Source organism: Trichoplax adhaerens, genomic scaffold (assembly GCF_000150275.1).
Source record: "Trichoplax adhaerens TRIADscaffold_21 genomic scaffold, whole genome shotgun sequence".
Classification (NCBI taxonomy): Eukaryota; Metazoa; Placozoa; class Uniplacotomia; order Trichoplacea; family Trichoplacidae; genus Trichoplax; species Trichoplax adhaerens.
In genome coordinates, this window is record NW_002060962.1 from 464,159 (window position 1) to 476,345 (window position 12,187).

The 12,187-nt window shown below is 34.0% G+C and overlaps 2 protein-coding genes across 2 annotated transcripts; both read right to left on the bottom strand.

Moving 5' to 3' along the window:
- Positions 1–4,764: 4,764 nt before the first annotated feature.
- TRIADDRAFT_61120 (uncharacterized protein) lies at positions 4,765–7,226 on the bottom strand (the record flags this gene model as incomplete). The annotated part of the gene is made up of 3 exons (XM_002117108.1): positions 4,765–4,811; positions 5,252–5,409; positions 5,974–7,226. 3 exons carry the CDS (start codon positions 7,224–7,226, stop codon positions 4,765–4,767), a joined length of 1,458 nt encoding a protein of 485 aa, XP_002117144.1.
- Positions 7,227–9,111: 1,885 nt separating this feature from the next.
- TRIADDRAFT_61121 (uncharacterized protein) lies at positions 9,112–11,382 on the bottom strand (the record flags this gene model as incomplete). Its single annotated transcript, XM_002117109.1, has 2 exons — positions 9,112–9,472; positions 9,854–11,382. 2 exons carry the CDS (start codon positions 11,380–11,382, stop codon positions 9,112–9,114), a joined length of 1,890 nt encoding a protein of 629 aa, XP_002117145.1.
- Between the last annotated feature and the right edge of the window lie 805 nt (positions 11,383–12,187).

A 12,187-nucleotide genomic window follows, 5' to 3' on the forward strand; every position in this document is an offset into this window, starting at 1 on the left:
TAAGTCATTGATATGTAATATTGTCTATCATCATTCTTCGTTACATGTACAGCATTATAGTAAGGATACGCTCAAGTTGTTATAAAAACGAATTAGAAGCAGCGTATTTTGTTGTAATTTTGATTTGGGCAAGGTTACATGACATTTAATAACGAGATATACTAATACTAATTAATTATTAAAAAATGATTAAATCAGGAATTATTATTTTTGTATGATAATAGTTATTCTGATTGAATATCGCTGATCGAATTTTGAGAAATATGAATCGGTTATCAGAATTGTAATAACCGTTTTAATGACTGTTTGAATATTTTAATGTTAGTTAAACTTCATCAACAAAATGACTAATGTATATACTGTACTTCAGTAGGCAATTGTAATTATTTGCAATTCATGAGAAAATTATATTTTAATGATAATATGTAATTGGTAATCTTCTCAGTTTGAAAGGATTGTCTTAAACTTGAGGTTTGTACTGTATGTCTTGAACTGTTTATGATAAGTTATCAATGTATCTATTTTTATAATTTTTGATTATTCTCGTTTATAGTGCGAAAATTTACAGTCATCCTAGTTGTTGACAACATTTTAACATTAAACTAAAATTTATAAAGTGCTAGAAAAACCCTTCTATTACATACTAGTTGCAAACAATAACCTACCATATTCTTGACTACGTGAGAAAATGCTAAATAACATATTTACATTCATTCGTTCCACAGCATGTCGTGAATTAATTTCATCTGTACGCCTATACATGCAGCTGGTATAACAATAAAAGCATTAACATGGCAGAAAGAACGAAAACTGTTTTATCTTGACCTTTTACTACTAGTCATTGTTTTTGTAAGCCATTATATATTTAGCCTAAGGGTAAAAAAACAATCCTTTTGCTAATTTTAAAATAAAACAGATTATGTATTGGCAATTACTGTTACCATCCTATATTATTTTCTACCCTATAGCAAGTTTAACCCTATATATAGACTACTAAAGACAAATGGCTATTCGCTATTGTAGATAGTTCCTAAGAAGATCGCTAAACCATACGGTAACGTGAATAGCAAGCGATAGCGTAGGCGATGGCGCATACTGGTATCTCGATATACTGTATTTAATTTTACTCATTCAATTTATTGGATATTTCAATCATTTTTAGAAATATACCAAACCAAATTAATCGAAGCCAAGCATATACCCTCTTTCAATCAAATGAGGGCTATAGACAATTACACATGATTGTATTTCGTCGATCAATGAGTTTTAAATTTTCTAAACTTGAATAATCGAAAGAAAATTGTGCCCTACCATTTTCTTCATTTGTAAGAACGAATAATGTAATAATGAGCAATTAGAAATGCAAATGATTAATGTTGTAGAGCTGTGAAAATAGGCTAGTTTGAAGTCATTTTATATCTTGTAAAAGTGAAACCTTCCTTAACATACAACAAATATATGATATCTCTATCCTGTCATCTGCTACTTGTTTATAAGGGATTAGAATCTAACTTTGTTGTTTTAATTAACGGTTAATATCCATATTATTAACCCTTCATTGGATACTCTAAGCAATTACTATATTTACCCAATTATTGATTACCTACGAGTATATAACTTTCTTTTGGTTAAGCTAAGGTAGTGACGAGTCAGTTTTAGCAATATCTTATAAATTATTGTCACTATTGATGTAATTATTTAGCTAAAATTGCATTAAGAAATAGTGATATCGTCTTAATCAAATAAATGCTGTAACCCCGGTCACTTATTCTAAAAATAAAAGTATCTACTGTAGTTAATAATATGTGAGAAATTATTTTGTTACAAAATGAATGCCAACTGTTGTTTTAGATCACACGAGTAAAGTTATTGATCTTCTATGATTTAATTCTACTACCAATCTGTCCATTAATAGGTAGTCTTTAGTGAAGCGAAGTTATTTGCTAATAAATAAAGTATTAGACTATCTTTATTATGAATAAAAGAGTAAAATATACTGTTATTCGATTACGATGTCTAAAGAGAGTGTTTAAGCTAGTATGTCTGCAGCGCCATAAACTTTGATACAAAAAGGAATATGAATAAGTCATATCTAGCATTCGAATTACTTGAAATTTTGAAATTAACTGATTTTGCTCATGGGACTGCTCTTATTGAGGACACTTTCTGTGCAATTAGTGACCATCAGATGATATAAAAATTCCTGATTTTATGCAATTTAATTTAGAAAGGAATACAAATAGACAATACAGTTTTTTCATTATCCACAGGATGTGGCCATTTCGAACTATAAATTGGATATGACTGCTTTTAGACTGATTACAGACAGTATTGGAAAGTAATCTTTATTGTGATAGACGATACAGTTCAATGAAAGCATTATTGGCTACTTTGTAGTATCGAGATTTTATGAGTAGAAGACTTTTATAATAATTGATGGAGATAAAATTGAAATAATATACCGAATACTTATATAAGTGAAGATAGCTTTAGGTCATTTCTCCGATATTTCAGCTATGATGAATTTGGTAGCTGAGATTGATTTGTTATTAATTTTAATTTTTATAGATTATAAGCTACTTCGTTATAAAACAGGCTGACTAAAAAATTCCTGTTAGACTCTTAGCTTCTGTGGATAATATTCGCATAAATACTCGAGTAGGATACGCGTATATGGGGTGTAGTTCTCGGATGTATTTGTTAGTATTGGGATAAAGGCTCTATTGATAATATGTTCGTATAATAGTAAGTCGACGTTAGTTTAGTAGATGAAATCGGATTTTAGGAAATTATATAGAAGTTACTTTAAATATTACAGTAGTTGTGACTTGAAGAATGGCTTGAAGGGAGATTGAATTCATCTATGAAACTATGTTGTATTCTGTTCTAGTCGACATGGTTAATTTGTCTAGTAAGAAGTAAGGCAATAAAAAATTGTGAATTGGCGTCTATGCGATATCAAATATGTATGGTAGTTTTGCATTTACTCGATGTAATAGCTTTATACAAATGTTATTGTTTTTAATTAAGATATCAATATCATTCTGTTAAGATTCATGTTTTGATCACTTAAAAGAATTGTCGTTTTTTCTTGTGTTGTATATCATTTTTATTTATTTTACGAGTACCTATATTCGGAGAAAGGGTATCTTCTGATTAATTATTATTAATAACTCATTCAATTTCTTGCAAAGATAAAAAATATCAAATTTGATTTCATAATAGGTAGATGTATAGTTTTATTGGTTGCGCTGTATTTACAATATTATGTATCCACACGATAAAGATGAATATTCGGAAATTGAGATGCGATACTCGTAAATTTTATGACCTATCGTAGTTTAGCATCTAAATTCTATCCAACTCCAAAGCCGTAGATTGAATAGATATCTCTTATGTATTTTATGTGCAAGCACATATGAATTTATATACTGCCATACTAAGCGGCAGTGATGCATCTTAATATGATGGTGGTATTAGTTTTAGTCAATTGCAGTAGGAATATGTTTTAAAAGCGTACTAGTGTTATGAACTAAAGTACTGTGTAGCGTAGGATTGTTTCTGTGGTGAATAAAGTAGTTGTAGACGATGGCTGTTATAATGAAATTTCGGGTTAGAGGATTGCAAACCTAGGGGTTACAAAACCCATTTATTACATATTTTGGCGCTACGAGTACTACATCTATAGATTTTAATAGGGGAGTTTTCTAAATTGTCAATAATTTTAATAATGGCTATTCACTGCAGTATCGCTTATAAACGAATTCGACGAGTTGCTAAGTACTATAAATTTTCGTATTTTGGTACATCGTGAATTATTTGCCGATGTTAACACCGATATAATGAGTTAATTTCGAATCGCTACCATTATTGTACATTTGAAGCAGGGAATGAAGAGCTGAATATAATTATGTCAGCATTGTATTACATCATGGCTAAAAAATGATTGCAGCTATGCTATTGTATATGCTCAGTGGCTAAGCTAATAACTCACCATATGTTATTGCAAAAACTGAGAAATTACCTACAACATATAGTGCTTTTGGGGTATGGAATGCCTTAGTTCGTTTATGTTTATTTATAGGCCAACCATCCAAGTTGTATTGACCCATTAGTAATAATGTTCGGTAAAGCTTTGCTGGGTTGCTTAAATGAGAAAGAAGGTGAATGATAGAATTTGACGCAAAAATACTGTCCCTTTCATATGGAATCTACGATCACAAAGTATTAATTTTGCTTCACACTCGTACATTAAATCGCACGGCATTAAAGTAACTACGCCGAGTGGGCGAAAATTTATAAGTTAGAACAAGTATGACTAAATATCTAGATTTGCTCTGCATAGATTAAAAGATAATACCTATTGTTGGCATAGAAATGGAGATCTCTAGCAGTTTATAATATTGGATTTGGCTGTATCTTCGCTTTCGCCAAGACAACGAAGGCTGTGAACAGTTTATGAAATAACTGAATAGCCGACTACATTTCTGGTTTTAACTTCATTTGAACTCGGTAAAGTGTTATGCTATACTGAATCATTCATTATACAGGGATTAGTCGATCCTTTGCTCGTTATACTTCGTGCACTATTTTACTTTACAATATATCACTGATGGGATAGGGCACAAATATGGGGTTGTAGTAGTTGTAACTCAAACACAACTCGATCAAATATGTCAAAAATTTTATCTGGAGACACTCGATACGAGCAGAAGAATCGATGCTTGTTTATTAACTGTAAATGAGATTTCGATATTACTATAATTACGCTGAAAATTGCAGATAAAATTGAGCAATGATCAGTCTCCATTCTATGAGTAAAATATTAATAAATATTACGTAGAACCATGTTGTAATCACATAAAAATCATTAAATGATAATATTTCATTCACTTGTATACAAATTACACTGCAGTTGAGTATGACCATTGCCATGAATAATAATAGTGTTCAATACGATAAGTAACTCAACAAATTTGAATATTACTGTATACCCTCAACTATCCTCCTTGGTAAATATTTCAGCCCTACAGGTTTTCATCTTCAGCTTTGGTATTATTTATTAAATGTGTCAAATTTTTGGATGGCCCCCGCCGGTAGCGGACTACACAGTATATTACTATGGCAATTGCAATGGCACATAATAAACCAAACTGAACGTAAGTTCCAGTAATGTAGGCGGGATCGGCACATTGCTTTGGCGATGGAGTAAGCGGTGGAGTAAGTGGTGAAGTATTTTGAGTACACTTACTCGGTTGCTTTGTTAATTGTGGCCAGAATTGATTCCAAAATGCAACATAGTTTGCTCGTGGTGAGCTGTAGACCTGTGGAGCTAATGCTACTTTTAGATAATTTCCAGTATTGGAATTGTACTTTGGCCATACGACGGGATTATTTGAGACTGGGTTTCTGAAAAAATTAAAGTAGAGCAGTATTAAATCAAAGTTAGCTAATCAATCGGGTTTTCATTAACTAAAATAATTTACTCTAATGAAGTTGCGATTAGCATTGTACTGTAAAAATTCTACCCTTAATTAACTTATTAAATAATGAAGGCAAAGGCTTGATGATCAACAGTGATCGTTTCAATTTGTACTTCGATATAGATGTACGAGACTTTTTGTATTGTACTTAGTATCAATAGAAAATGTGATAGATCATAGCTGTTTTAGTTTACACTAGTAACGATTAGGATTTGTTAATGTCTGAACTTAATACAGGGATTAAAGAGAAGACAATTTTGATTAATTAATTTAATAGATGACTTGCCCGTTATAGACGAAATTGGACCAATACTGAATCAAAGAATGGCTAATACGGAGGTCATTTGGTGAATATCTACTATTGTCATTGGTCGGTTGACGAATGGGATAACCAAAAAGATAGCTGATCTCAGATCCAACCGGTATATACTTGGGCTTAAAAGCAAAATTGATGGAATCGTTGATAGGATAGCTAAATTGATACACGTACGATGAAATTCCTTGAGCAGCAAACTTCTTCAATGTAGAAACCAGTGGAGCTGTAACGATGTAATCGGAATATAAGTATGATAATTGTTGCTGATTAGTGACAGGGGATGATTCGTTATTCCAATCTGTATAGCGATTTTCAATGGCAGATCTTGCAACAAGATTAGTGTAACTGAATAACCAATCAAGTTGAGTTATAAATTGCTGTCGTTGAATTCCACTACTCGAACCAGAAACAGGATTGGCCACACTTGCCATAACCTGAACCTGACGATTAAATTGATTATTGTTTAAAGCCACTACAGGATCAGTTTGAATAATATTTCCATCGATAACAGCTTTAAACATGTTATCGTATGTTGAAGGAGTTAAAGATGATTGAACAGATAAAATGTTTGCAATAGGTAAATTGCGTAAACAGGATAGGATCGATTTTGCGGTCGTTTGTACACTACAATGAGATTTTTTGAGGAATTGTTGCATAGATTTATTGGTTGCATTTAAATTCGAATAATACATACGTGGCATGAGTGGAGATCCACTGACCAAGGCAATGCGTTGATATAAGCCATGTTGTTGTGTTGAATTTAGAAATTGTAAACCAATTGAGAAGGCACCAGTGGATGTACCAGCTAAAGTGACTCGCCTAGGGTTACCACCAAAATTGGCAATATTCTTTTGAATCCACTGTAAGGCCATGACCTGATCTAAGATGCCTAAATTAGGTGTAATGATCGATCGACCCATGGTATCAGTCCCTGTTAAATAGCCTAAAACTCCTTGACGAAAATCGAAGGTCACAACAATCAATTTGCCAGTGACGGCGAAAGCTTGACCATTGAATAACTCCGTATTCATCGAGGATGGAGAATCACCATGAAGCCAAACAAGAACAGGTAAAGGATTATTTGACGATTGATTTGCTGGTACGTAAATATTCAAGTAAAGACAGTCTTCACTTTTGGTTGAAGTTGAAGAATCTGCAATACTGTGATAACATAACTTTGGTGTAGTCGTAGCTTGGCGTATTCCTGTCCATTTGGTAGGTTGTACAGGGCGATAAAATCGAAAATTTCTGACTGGCGGTTGAGCATAGGGTATGCCAAGAAAAGTAAAGCATGATTGATTACTATTGATAGGTGTAATGTTCCCTTTGATTTTTCCTGAATCAATTTGAACTGTCAAATCACTTTGAATGAAAGCATTATTACAGACTAGATTGATCAAGACGAGTGCCAATACAACGGTCTTCATAACGGTCCTTGATGTCGACTAAATAGGGATGAAAACTCTTTTTACAACTGTTCCGTTTCTATCGATGCAAATCGAGGAGAAAAATGAATCACTTTAGGCCCCTGTTCCCTATAGCGTTTTTGTCATACGATCTTTTACTTTGTCCTATTTACCGACTGTAATCTATTTATTTATTTTCACTTACTTGTTAGTACAGTAGCGTGGTAAGGGAGTTTCTAAATTTATTAATGGCAGGCCATCAAATGCATTATTCATTCATCCCAAGCTGTCGATGATAAGATCGAGAACGCTGATAGGACAGTACTATACCGTATTGTATAGTATCGATTATCAGCCTGGTTATCCATCATGTTTTCTGTATAGTCATTACGGGCCAAGAAAATATTTCTTTTCTCCCCTATGGTAATTTGTAGTCAGTGTCTTTGTCTGAAAGAAAATGGTTGAGTTATTAGGTTCCAGTATGGACCAAGTACAGTGCGGTATAATTTATTGTCGTCCGAAAGGGATAAGATGCTTTCACCTCTGACAAAGTATAAAACAGTATCCAATCGGAAGACCTCAAATTTAATTGGCTTGTGAATTATTAGAAGAAGAAGAAGAATGATGATAATAATTGTTATTATTGTTGTTGTCTAGGCTATTTTATCTTAGCCATTTTGTTTCAAATTGTCCTACCCAAAGTGCTCATGGTGTTGCATGTGTCAAAAATTCTCCATATTCGTCCAGCTAGAACAAGTAATATTCTCTACCATTTTACTGAAAGACGATAATTGCATTACAGTATTCATCTTATTTCGCTATATATTATTATTATACAGTATACAGTACGGTGTGTTTATTTTAGTTTCAGTTTGCCAAAATCCTTCTCGAGGTGCTTTAAATAATCAAAAGACCTCGAAATTTCATAACGGTGTGTAAAACTTTTACCTACGGGTACATCTAATAATAATATTTAATATAACCATTACTTAATATAGTCTCTTTAATAGTGTCTATAAAATAGTTCAAAGAAATTGTAACATGCAACGTTTTCTTTCTTGTTGGTACCGTAGTTCATACTTTGCAACAGCTAGAAGTCCAAGGTACAATAGCTTCTATAAAATAGCTCAAAGAAATTTGTAACATGCAACACTTGCTTTCTTGCAGGGTACCGTAGTTCATGGTCTCATTAAACACACTTTTCAATGCATTATCCAGAATATCTGGAGATATGTAGTGTACTGTAGGTTACTACGAGTACTGCATCCTGGTCTCATTAAATTTCAAGTAAGATAGCAATACTACAGCATTAGATAATTTCGCATTGGCAGCATCACACTGCCCTGAAATAACGTTATACTGTATCACTCCAAAAATGAATATGCAGTACTTTAGTACAGTACAATGCACATCCACTCATACACAATATTCATCCTGCCTGATTAATTCATTTATTTATCAATCATCCGATTAAGTTAACTAAGCATCTTTTACTGTACAGTATAGCAATGGATACGAATTTTCAAACATTTCTGATTGTAATGTTACTGTTACTGTTAGTCACAATATTGAAGGCTGTGCGCATTTAATATGCCTGTAAAACTTATCAACATAATTTATCTTAGCAAAGAGATGCCACAGAGTATCCTTTTGCAAACCAAATACAGTACTATAAATAAGATTGAAAAGCCTTGAAAGAGTTGCTCGAGTTTGCAGCTTGTAATATACAAAATTGACAATAACCGCAAAAATGTTGCCATTACGAATTGCTGATTCGGATGTGCAGAATGTAGCCTAATCTAGTTACAATTAACATTGTATACTACTGTACTACATTTCCAATACTGTATTGACTTAATACGAGTATTACAGCAAAATAGAGTAGAATTTATCATTATACCACGTATTACAAAGCATTGTTGTCATTTCCTGCAGATGCAAGTCTTGCTATATTTCGAGAAGGCCATTTTCGATATTTAAAAATAAAAAATATAATCATAGCTGCAGCTAAAGTACATAATACCGCAAATTGTATGTATGTAGCAAGCATGTATGAACGGCTAACACATGTTTCTGGCATGGTCGAATTTTCTGGCGATGAATTATTAACAGAGGCTAATTGAGGCCATAAATCATTCCAAAAAGCTACATAGTCAGCACGAGGTGCCTTCTGGACACCAAGAGTTGAAGCTAGTTGCAAACATCTTTTACTTTTAGAGTCATACCTAGGCCATGTAATACCATTGACTGGCGTGGATGTGGGATTTCTAGACATTAAAGCAACGTCATGTTGATTTATTAGTACCACCTAGATAAATTTGCGAGAACAACATCTCCGGTGATAAAACACCTGCCTATTCAATCTATCCTATTTTCTAGCAATGATATATTCGTTGACAGTAAAGAGCTTTACAGTACTGTAGTATACAGTATTACTATTAATGATTATAATCAAGATAGGGCATTGAGCACGGTCATCACTATAGAGTAAAATCTAAATAATCAATGGAAAGATTGTTCAGTAATTTGTTCGCTATTCATTATAGTAAATACGCGTACATCTAGTAGTCCCTTCATCGTTATCGTACTTTGAACTTTGATGATTTAAACATGTGACAACCTCATCATTCATTACAGCCTAAACTTACCCGGATGCAACGAAATTTGACCATAGATTAATCATTACTCTGCTTAATTTCATATCCTCGCTGGTGTACGAATTACCCTTATGAGACAAATTTAACATTGGGTAACCAAAAATATACGGTATTTCCATAGAATGTACAACGCCAACATGAGGTGGGAAGTAGCCAGAGTTGATTATTTTATGATTGAATTGGTAAAAATAGGTTACGATGCCATTATCAGACATTTTGTTTAACGTGTATGCCATTGGTGAATTAAATATTCTGTCGGTGAAAAGATCCGATGTCATTCGCAAGTTATTGGCAGGAGACGTTACGTTTGACCAAGCAGTGTAACGATAGATGACGACTGATCGAGCAGCTTGGCTTGCATTGGGAAATTCTCGATTGATATAATTGAAGAACATCTGGCGAGGCATACCATTATTTAATTGCGGAATTAGAGCAATGAATAAGTCACCTTCATTTTTTAACACTCCACCAATTACCTTGACGTTTTTATTTTTCAAAGTACCAGCCTTTAACAGCCTTTTTGGATCGTCGCTAATTAACGTCCCGTCGACGACGATTCTGTAAGCTTCGCTAAGGCCCAAGATAGTACTAGTTTTACCTTGAATAGAAATAATATCGCCAATAGGCAGATTACGTAAACAGCTTAGAATGTTTTGATTTGAGGCAGATATGTCGCAGGTTGTACGAGACAGAAAATTTTTGTAAGCTTGGCTAGTTGATTTAAGATCTGGATAATATAACGTAGGCAGTACAGGTGAGCCCCCAGCCATGATGCCTTGTCTATAAAGCGTCTCTTGCATTGGTGTTGTTGTAATAAACAGACCAACCGATGCAGCGCCTGCAGAGTGACCGCTAATGGTAACACGCTGAGGATCTCCACCAAATTGGGCTATATTTTGTTGTACCCAACGAAATACTGCTTGTTGATCATGCAAGCCAAGGTTTGGAGTTATAATAGGCATACCATTACGATCCATTCCAGTCAAAAAACCGAGCACACCACGACGGTAGTCAAAGGTTACTACAACCATATTACCTAAAGTGGCCAACGCTTCACCATTCCACCAGGCCGCATTGCCCATTCCTAGTGAGCCACTATGGATCCATACCAGCACAGGTAGCTTGGATGCTCCTACCTTAGGTGTGAAAACATTTAAATACAGGCAGTCTTCATTTTGGCTTCCTATTACGTCCGTGAAATTGGCAAAATTGAGACTATAGCAAAGATTGGGTACAGTCTTGGCTTGGAGCACATTGTTCCATTTCATCACCGGCGTGGGTAGATGAAATCGTAACTGGCCCACAGGTGGGTTTGCATAAGGTATTCCTAAGAAAATAGCGCAATCTTTATTTTCTACTTGGACCATGGTACCTTCTACTTTACCTGCGTTTGTATCTACTGTGACAGATCCATTTTCGGCCGCAGAACCGCTCATAAAGAAAGCGATTAAAGTAATGATCAGTGTCAATTGCATATTTTGAACTGGTTTCATCGGATTGCCTAAGGACCTTTTATCCATCGAATTTCCAACTGCCTAGGGAAAATTGTGAAATACTTCTGCAAAATTCCCAATGTATTGTTTTGTATATTGTCGATTACATTTAAACTGATACGGTATTGTACGGTACTGTACACTGTAGAGGACAGTGCAAAACACTGTACAGTACAGTCACTCAATAAGGACGAGTACAGTACAACCTACTGTACTGTACAGTACTCAGTACTGTACTCTATTGGCAAATGGCAATCTGCCGTCTTGCCTCGAGCTAGACCTGACGGCTGGCTCTAGCAACTACGTGATAAAAGAAAGAAAGAATGATAATTACGTAATTAAATTAGGGTTCCTAATAATATTGTATATCGCATGAATATGAATATGAACTTGCTACACTTTCTTGTTTATCGTAATAATAATTCAATAGTCCAGTAGGGCTTGAGCACTGAACAATCACGAGTCCAATAGAGATTAAGTACCGAACTAACTTTATTATGCTTTAGGAGCCGTTATATATAAGAGACAATTACCAGTAATGTGCAATAACGGACATGCCATGAATGTTAACGACAATCTTATCTTATTCATAATAAGATAACAACTTATTTTCCTAGATATGCTATCTAGGACTTAATCGTCATCATTACAGAACAACTGCAGAAATATACTGTACTGGAATAAACAGGCTTATTCAATATGATAGATCTTAGCGATACTATGTCTACAACAACGATATTATTTCGTAACAGAACTATTTAAAGAAAACCATGTATTTACTGTTATATACAGTAGATGACAGTATCGCTAAAACCCTTATATATCATACAGT